The sequence below is a fragment of the Scomber scombrus genome, chromosome 10 (genome assembly GCF_963691925.1).
Source record: "Scomber scombrus chromosome 10, fScoSco1.1, whole genome shotgun sequence".
Classification (NCBI taxonomy): Eukaryota; Metazoa; Chordata; class Actinopteri; order Scombriformes; family Scombridae; genus Scomber; species Scomber scombrus.
Genome location: NC_084979.1, coordinates 32,793,211 through 32,803,210, shown reverse-complemented (window position 1 = coordinate 32,803,210; position 10,000 = coordinate 32,793,211). Strand labels below are relative to the sequence as shown.

The 10,000-nt window shown below is 39.7% G+C and overlaps 1 protein-coding gene across 1 annotated transcript in view; it reads left to right on the top strand.

Moving 5' to 3' along the window:
• Positions 1–387: 387 nt before the first annotated feature.
• Positions 388–10,000, top strand: part of LOC133988280 (PHD finger protein 20-like) — a 20,324-nt gene continuing 10,711 nt past the window's right edge. Inside the window, exons 1-4 of the mRNA XM_062427881.1 lie at positions 388–496; positions 2,844–2,923; positions 8,472–8,643; positions 8,903–8,987. Coding sequence (XP_062283865.1) covers positions 2,844–2,923; positions 8,472–8,643; positions 8,903–8,987 — 337 coding nt within the window. The 5' untranslated portion in view covers positions 388–496. The remainder of the gene's footprint in view (positions 497–2,843; positions 2,924–8,471; positions 8,644–8,902; positions 8,988–10,000) is intronic.

Genomic DNA, 10,000 nt, shown 5'->3' with positions numbered 1-10,000 from the left:
CAGTGCAGTATTAGTACTTTAACTTGTAGTACTTTACAGTGCAGTATTAGTACCTTAACTTGTAGTACTTTACAGTGCAGTATTAGTACTTTAACTTGTAGTACTTTACAGTACAGTATTAGTACTTTAACTTGTAGTACTTTACAGTGCAGTATTAGTACTTTAACTTGTAGTACTTTACAGTGCAGTATTAGTACCTTAACTTGTAGTACTTTACAGTGCAGTATTAGTACTTTAACTTGCAGTACTTTACAGTGCAGTATTAGTACTTTAACTTGTAGTACTTTACAGTGCAGTATTAGTACTTTAACTTGTAGTACTTTACGGTACAGTAATAGTACTTATACAACAATAGTTGAACCAGCTGATATTTTGCGCATGCGCTGTGCGGTCATCACAGTGAGCCGTCCCTCAGGAGTAGCGGAGAGATAACCGGAGGTAACCGGAGATAACCGGGGGGATAACCGGAGAGGTAACCCGAGAGATTACCGGAGAGGTAACCGGGAGGGTTAACCGGGCAGTTTGTGACTGTTTGTACTGTGTTACACTGGTTAGCAGCAGGTGAAGCTAGCAGCACCGAGCTGAGGCTAACTGTTAGAGGCTAACTGTTAGCTAATCAATGGTTAGAGTTAGAGCTCCGGTTACCGGAATAGATACACGTTAAATGAACGACACTGAGCTCTCGGTCGCCTCCTCTGCCCTGCAGCTGTAGTTTAATGTCTCCTCTTCCCTGCAGCTGTTGTTAAATGCCTCATATTAACCCTCGTAGACACGTTAGCATGTTAGCCTAGCCACATTCATCTGGGGGCGGGGCTTTGTCTGACTGACAGCGGACAGACCAATGAAAAGGCTGAATGGGGTTCCTAATCGGCCTGCGGACCAATCAGCTTCGTTTACAGAGCAAACCAACAAACCGAAATGTCACCGTTAAAAGTGAAATTATTTTTAATGTTGAGTTTAGTGTTTTACAGTAATACTACTACTACAGCTAGCAAGCTAAAGTACTAATACTGCACTGTAAAGTACTATAAGTTAAAGTACTAATACTGCACTGTAAAGTACTACAAGTTAAAGTACTAATACTGCACTGTAAAGTACTACAAGTTAAAGTACTAATACTGTAAAGTACTGCAAGTTAAAGTACTAATACAGTACTACTACTACAGCTAGCAAGCTAAAGTACTAATACTGCACTGTAAAGTACTACAAGTTAAAGTACTAATACTGCACTGTAAAGTACTGCAAGTTAAAGTACTAATACTGCACTGTAAAGTACTGCAAGTTAAAAGTACTAATACTGCACTGTAAAGTACTGCAAGTTAAAGTACTAATACTGCACTGTAAAGTACTACAAGTTAAAGTACTAATACTGCACTGTAAAGTACTACAAGTTAAAGTACTAATACTGCACTGTAATACCAGAATAACACAATAATGTTCAGGACCTGCCGCAGCAGTCAGTTATGTCTCTTTCAAAACACTAAAGCTTCAGGTGTTCAGGTGTTCGGGTGTTCAGGTGTTTAGGTGTTCGGGTGTTCAGGTTGTTCAGGTGTTCAGGTGTTCAGGGTGTTCAGGTGTTCAGGTTGTTCAGGTGTTCAGGTGTTCAGGTTGTTCAGGTGTTTCAGGGTGTTCGGGTTGTTCAGGGTGTTCAGGTTGTTCAGGTTGTTCAGGTGTTTCAGGGTGTTCGGGTGTTCAGGGTGTTCAGGGTGTTCGGGTGTTCAGGTGTTCAGGGTGTTCAGGTGTTCAGGTTGTTCAGGTTGTTCTGGTGTTCAGGTGTTCAGGTGTTCAGGGTGTTCAGGTTGTTCAGGTGTTGAGGTGTTCAGGTGTTCAGGTGTTCAGGTGTTCAGGTTGTTCAGGTGTTCAGGTTGTTCAGGTGTTCAGGTTGTTCGGGGTGTTCGGGGTGTTCGGGTTGTTCGGGGTGTTCAGGTGTTAAGGTGTTCAGGTGTTCAGGTTGTTCAGGTGTTCAGGTGTTCAGGTTGTTCAGGTGTTCAGGTGTTCAGGTTGTTCAGGTGTTCAGGTGTTCAGGTGTTCAGGTGTTCAGGGTGTTCAGGTGTTAAGGTGTTCAGGTGTTCAGGTGTTCAGGGTGTTCAGGTGTTCGGGTGTTCAGGTGTTCAGGTTGTTCAGGTGTTCAGGTGTTCAGGTTGTTCAGGTGTTCAGGTGTTCAGGTGTTCAGGTTGTTCAGGTGTTCAGGTGTTCAGGTTGTTCAGGTGTTCGGGTGTTCAGGTGTTCAGGTGTTCAGGGTGTTCGGGTGTTCAGGTGTTCGGGTGTTCAGGTGTTGAGGTGTTCAGGTGTTCAGGTTGTTCAGGTGTTCAGGTTGTTCAGGTGTTCAGACAGACTCAGCTGCATCAGGATGTAACTGACAGATTCATGAACTCTTATGTTGGTGAATCTCACAGTGGGAGAGTCTCAGTCTGAATCCCAGCTGGACAAACAAATACGTCGATTTAGGATTTACACAATGAGATGTTTGATAGATAATCATCATTAGAGAGGATATAATGATTCATTGGGTAAAGACAAAGAATAAAACAGCTCCTACATTTCATCAGATTACTGTAATGCAGCGTTTTAAACCAGGAAAAGCACTTTTATATATCACATATCACAGTAGGAAGATATCTAGTCTCTATCTGGTTCCTTCAGAGTCTTCACTACACACATTTTAGATCTGGAAGCAAACAACCTGGAGGAGGTGTTCCTGTTTTATTTTAGTACCCAGCTCATACAGAAGTAGCTCTGAGCTTGTTCCTGGAGGTTCTGCTGAGAGAAGACAGAACACGTCCCATGTAAATAATAATCACTATAGACATCAGATACACTGGTTGTTCTGTGTTTCTCTGCAGATGAAGACTCCTCCGGACCGATCGGGGATCATCTTCGAGGTCGGAGCTCAGCTGCAGGCCCGAGACCGCCACAAGAACTGGTCTGAACCACAAACTTCACTTTCAAATAATGTTTCATGTCATTCAATGTCATCAGACTGATCCTTTAAGTGAAAGTTACAACACCACAAAGTAAAGGTCCTAAAACTACATCAATAGTAGCAACTACATTTAGAGTACCTCAAACTGTACTACAGTAAAGTACTAGTACCTCTAACTGTACTACAGTAAAGTACTAGTACCTCTAACTGTACTACAATAAAGTACAAGTACCTCTAACTGTACTACAGTAAAGTACTAGTACCTCTAACTGTACTACAGTAAAGTACAAGTACCTCTAACTGTACTACAGTAAAGTACTAGTACCTCTAACTGTACTACAATAAAGTACTAGTACCTCTAACTGTACTACAGTAAAGTACTAGTACCTCTAACTGTACTACAGTAAAGTACTAGTACCTCTAACTGTACTGCAGTAAAGTACTAGTACCTCAAACTGTACTACAGTAAAGTACAAGTACCTCTAACTGTACTACAGTAAAGTACTAGTACCTCAAACTGTACTGCAGTAAAGTACTAGTACCTCTAACTGTACTACAGTAAAGTACTAGTACCTCTAACTGTACTACAGTAAAGTACTAGTACCTCTAACTGTACTACAGTAAAGTACTAGTACCTCTAACTGTACTACAGTAAAGTACTAGTACCTCTAACTGTACTGCAGTAAAGTACTAGTACCTCTAACTGTACTACAGTAAAGTACTAGTACCTCTAACTGTACTACAGTAAAGTACTAGTACCTCTAACTGTACTACAGTAAAGTACTAGTACCTCTAACTGTACTACAGTAAAGTACTAGTACCTCTAACTGTACTACAGTAAAGTACTAGTACCTCTAACAGTACTACAGTAAAGTACTAGTACCTCTAACTGTACTACAGTAAAGTACTAGTACCTCTAACTGTACTACAGTAAAGTACTAGTACCTCTAACTGTACTACAGTAAAGTACTAGTACCTCTAACTGTACTACAGTAAAGTACTAGTACCTCTAACTGTACTACAGTAAAGTACTAGTACCTCAAACTGTACTACAGTAAAGTACTAGTACCTCTAACTGTACTACAGTAAAGTACTAGTACCTCTAACTGTACTGCAGTAAAGTACAAGTACCTCTAACTGTACTACAGTAAAGTACTAGTACCTCTAACTGTACTACAGTAAAGTACTAGTACCTCTAACTGTACTACAGTAAAGTACTAGTACCTCTAACTGTACTGCAGTAAAGTACAAGTACCTCTAACTGTACTACAGTAAAGTACTAGTACCTCTAACTGTACTACAGTAAAGTACTAGTACCTCTAACTGTACTGCAGTAAAGTACTAGTACCTCTAACTGTACTACAGTAAAGTACAAGTACCTCAAACTGTACTACAGTCGAGTACAAGTACCTCAAACTGTACTACAGTCGAGTACAAGTACCTCAAACTGTACTACAGTCGAGTACAAGTACCTCAAACTGTACTACAGTCGAGTACAAGTACCTCAAACTGTACTACAATAAAGTACAAGTACCTCAAACTGTACTACGGTAAAGTACTAGTACCTCTAACTGTATTACAGTAAAGTACTAGTACCTCAAACTGTACTACAGTAAAGTACTAGTACCTCTAACTGTACTACAGTAAAGTACTAGTACCTCTAACTGTACTACAATAAAGTACAAGTACCTCAAACTGTACTACGGTAAAGTACTAGTACCTCTAACTGTACTACAGTAAAGTACTAGTACCTCTAACTGTACTATAGTAAAGTACAAGTACCTTTAACTGTACTACAGTAAAGTACAAGTACCTCAAACTGTACTACGGTAAAGTACTAGTACCTCTAACTGTACTACAGTAAAGTACTAGTACCTCTAACTGTACTACAGTAAAGTACTAGTACCTCTAACTGTACTACAGTCGAGTACAAGTACCTCAAACTGTACTACAGTCGAGTACAAGTACCTCAAACTGTACTACAGTCGAGTACAAGTACCTCAAACTGTACTACAGTAGAGTACAAGTACCTCAAACTGTACTACAGTAAAGTACTAGTACCTCAAACTGTACTACAGTAAAGTACTAGTACCTCAAACTGTACTACAGTAAAGTACAAGTACCTCTAACTGTACTACAGTAAAGTACTAGTACCTCAAACTGTACTACAGTAAAGTACTAGTACCTCAAACTGTACTACAGTAAAGTACTAGTACCTCAAACTGTACTACAGTAAAGTACAAGTACCTCAGACTGTACTACAGTAAAGTACAAGTACCTCTAACTATACTACAGTAAAGTACAAGTACCTCTAACTGTACTGCAGTAAAGTACAAGTACCTCTAACTGTACTACAGTAAAGTACTAGTACCTCAAACTATACTACAGTAAAGTACTAGTACCTCTAACTGTACTACAGTAAAGTACAAGTACCTCTTACTGTACTACAGTAAAGTACTAGTACCTCAAACTATACTACAGTAAAGTACTAGTACCTCTAACTGTACTACAGTAAAGTACAAGTACCTCTAACTGTACTACAGTAAAGTACTAGTACCTCTAACTGTACTACAGTAAAGTAAAGTACCTCTAACTGTACTACAGTAAAGTACTAGTACCTCAAACTATACTACAGTAAAGTACTAGTACCTCTAACTATACTACAGTAAAGTACTAGTACCTCAAACTATACTACAGTAAAGTACAAGTACCTCTAACTGTACTACAGTAAAGTAAAGTACCTCTAACTGTACTACAGTAAAGTACAAGTACCTCTAACTGTACTACAGTAAAGTAAAGTACCTCTAACTGTACTACAGTAAAGTACTAGTACCTCTAACTGTACTACAGTAAAGTACTAGTACCTCTAACTGTACTACAGTAAAGTACTAGTACCTCTAACTGTACTATAGTAAAGTACTAGTACCTCAAACTGTACTATAGTAAAGTACAAGTACCTCTAACTGTACTACAGTAAAGTACTAGTACCTCTAACTGTACTACAGTAAAGTACAAGTACCTCTAACTGTACTACAGTAAAGTACTAGTACCTCTAACTGTACTACAGTAAAGTAAAGTACCTCTAACTGTACTATAGTAAAGTACTAGTACCTCTAACTGTACTACAGTAAAGTACTAGTACCTCAAACTATACTACAGTAAAGTACAAGTACCTCAAACTGTACTATAGTAAAGTACTAGTACCTCTAACTGTACTACAGTAAAGTACTAGTACCTCAAACTGTACTACAGTAAAGTACTAGTACCTCTAACTGTACTACAGTAAAGTACTAGTACCTCTAACTGTACTATAGTAAAGTACAAGTACCTCTAACTGTACTACAGTAAAGTAAAGTACCTCTAACTGTACTACAGTAAAGTACAAGTACCTCTAACTGTACTACAGTAAAGTACTAGTACCTCTAACTGTACTACAGTAAAGTACTAGTACCTCTAACTGTACTATAGTAAAGTACAAGTACCTCTAACTGTACTACAGTAAAGTAAAGTACCTCTAACTGTACTACAGTAAAGTACAAGTACCTCTAACTGTACTACAGTAAAGTACTAGTACCTCTAACTGTACTACAGTAAAGTACAAGTACCTCTAACTGTACTACAGTAAAGTAAAGTACCTCTAACTGTACTACAGTAAAGTACAAGTACCTCTAACTGTACTACAGTAAAGTACTAGTACCTCTAACTGTACTACAGTAAAGTACAAGTACCTCTAACTGTACTACAGTAAAGTAAAGTACCTCTAACTGTACTACAGTAAAGTACAAGTACCTCTAACTGTACTACAGTAAAGTACTAGTACCTCTAACTGTACTACAGTAAAGTACAAGTACCTCTAACTATACTACAGTAAAGTACTAGTACCTCAAACTGTACTATAGTAAAGTACTAGTACCTCTTACTGTACTACAGTAAAGTACTAGTACCTCAAACTGTACTACAGTAAAGTACTAGTACCTCTAACTGTACTACAGTAAAGTACTAGTACCTCAAACTCTACTACAGTAAAGTACTAGTACCTCTAACTGTACTACAGTAAAGTACTAGTACCTCTAACTGTACTACAGTAAAGTACTAGTACCTCAAACTGTACTACAGTAAAGTACTAGTACCTCAAACTGTACTACAGTAAAGTACTAGTACCTCTAACTGTACTACAGTAAAGTACTAGTACCTCAAACTGTACTACAGTAAAGTACTAGTACCTCTAACTGTACTACAGTAAAGTACTAGTACCTCAAACTGTACTACAGTAAAGTACTAGTACCTCTAACTGTACTACAGTAAAGTACAAGTACCTCTAACTGTACTACAGTAAAGTACAAGTACCTCTAACTGTACTACAGTAGAGTACAAGTACCTCTAACTGTACTACAGTAAAGTACTAGTACCTCTAACTGTACTACAGTAGAGTACTAGTACCTCTAACTGTACTGCAGTAAAGTACAAGTACCTCAAACTGTACTACAGTAAAGTACTAGTACCTCTAACTGTACTACAGTAAAGTACAAGTACCTCTAACTGTACTACAGTAAAGTACAAGTACCTCAAACTGTACTGCAGTAAAGTACAAGTACCTCTAACTGTACTACAGTAAAGTACAAGTACCTCTAACTGTACTACAGTAGAGTACTAGTACCTCTAACTGTACTGCAGTAAAGTACTAGTACTTCTAACTGTACTACAGTAAAGTACTAGTACCTCTAACTGTACTACAGTAAAGTACTAGTACCTCAAACTGTACTACAGTAAAGTACTAGTACCTCTAACTGTACTACAGTAAAGTACTAGTACCTCTAACTGTACTACAGTAAAGTACTAGTACCTCTAACTGTACTACAGTAAAGTACTAGTACCTCTAACTGTACTACAGTAAAGTACTAGTACCTCTAACTGTACTACAGTAAAGTACTAGTACCTCTAACTGTACTACAGTAAAGTACTAGTACCTCTAACTGTACTACAGTAAAGTACAAGTACCTCTAACTGTACTACAGTAAAGTACAAGTACCTCTAACTGTACTACAGTAAAGTACTAGTACCTCTAACTGTACTACAGTAAAGTACTAGTACCTCTAACTGTACTACAGTAAAGTACTAGTACCTCTAACTGTACTACAGTAAAGTACTAGTACCTCTAACTGTACTACAGTAAAGTACTAGTACCTCATACTGTACTACAGTAAAGTACTAGTACCTCTAACTGTACTACAGTAAAGTACTAGTACCTCTAACTGTACTACAGTAAAGTACTAGTACCTCTAACTGTACTACAGTAAAGTACAAGTACCTCAAACTATACTACAGTAAAGTACAAGTACCTCAAACTGTACTATAGTAAAGTACTAGTACCTCTAACTGTACTACAGTAAAGTACTAGTACCTCTAACTGTACTACAGTAAAGTACTAGTACCTCAAACTGTACTACAGTAAAGTACTAGTACCTCTAACTGTACTACAGTAAAGTACTAGTACTTCAGAGTAGTACTGTGTGTATTTCTCTGTTGATCTCTGGTCTATAACTTGCAGGTATCCGGCCACCATTGAGAAGATCGACTATGATAAGGAGCAGGTGTTGATCCATTACCGGCAGTGGAGCCGGCGCCATGATGAATGGTTCCAGTGGAGCTCTCAGTACCTGCGTCCGCTGGAGCGCGTCAGCCTGAGGAGGCAGAGCCTGAACCCACCACGGACTCCTCCCGTATGTACCTGTCATATTCACACAGAGACGATCAAGAACACACTGATCCACACTCTGACATATTTAACTCATTTTCAGTATAAACTTCATTTATTTGAATGTTTTTAGATTCAGATCGTCATGTTTAATATTCTACTAACATTTTATACTTGACATTCAGTTTTCAGTGTAGCTTCAGGTGCAGTGAACAGTGTTTATTATTGGTGGAGCTGCTGAGACGTTACTGTGAAGATGATAAACTTCTTTCTTTCTGTTTCAGTTGTTTGTTTCCGGTTCGAAGGTTCTGGCCTGTTGGACCGACTGTCGCTTCTACCCGGCCAAAATCCTGCGAGTCAACAAGGACGGTGAGGCTCAGTTTTATTAACCCTAAAGTACTGACAGCAGAGACCCTGGTACCCCAAACTCCCACAACACCTCCCACAAGGTCCCCCGAGGGACACGGTCCTAAGCCTTCTCCAAGTCCACAAAGCACATGTAGACTGGATGTGTGAACTCCCATGACCCCTCCAGGATCCCTGCAGGGTGAAGAGCTGGTCCACTGGTCCACGGCCAGAATCCACATCGCTCCTCCTGAACCAGGTTCAACAATCAGCCGGAGCCTTTCAGCAGCAGCTTCTCCTGGAGGCTGAGTAGTGTGATCCCTGATAGTTGGAGCCTGATGGTGAAGCTCTCAGTTTAGTCTACGTCCCACCCATAGACTGTATATAAAGGACGTAACATCTGTGACGTCACCCATTGGTTTGTGGACTGCTGCTCGGAGGCCAATAGTATCGGATCTTAGCAGCGCCATCTTGAAAATTTCAGGTGCATGCTGGGAAAAATAAAAACAGGGATTCTACTTATATGGGCATCAGGAGGAGCATGAGGCGCCCTCCTGAACCTGTGAACCAATCAACCTGTCAATCACCACGTAGCCACGCCCTAATGCATACCCTGCTTTATCGTCACTTATAAAATCAGGGAGGCCAAAATGTCCCAAATGAACATCATACTGCATTGAAGAAGGCTTTAAACTAGCGATTGAGACCATAAACACATTTTGAAAACGTTTACTGAGGTTAGAAATCAAGTGAGAAGTTGGTGAATTCTCCATTGACTTGTATAGAGACGGAAGTCCTTTTGACACCAAAACGGTCGCCCCCTGGTGGCCTTTTGATAGAATGCAGTTTTAAGTTACTTCCGCGTTGGCCTCATTTCAGAGGACCGGAGCTCCCCGCCTGGTTCCAACCCTCACCTCTGCTCACCAGCTTTGGGTAGTGACCCAAACAATGAGATGCTGGATCCAAGCAGAGAGGGTCTGGGGTCAGGAGTTCATATCTCTGCTGGTCTGGGAACAGCTTGGGATCCTTTAAAATCT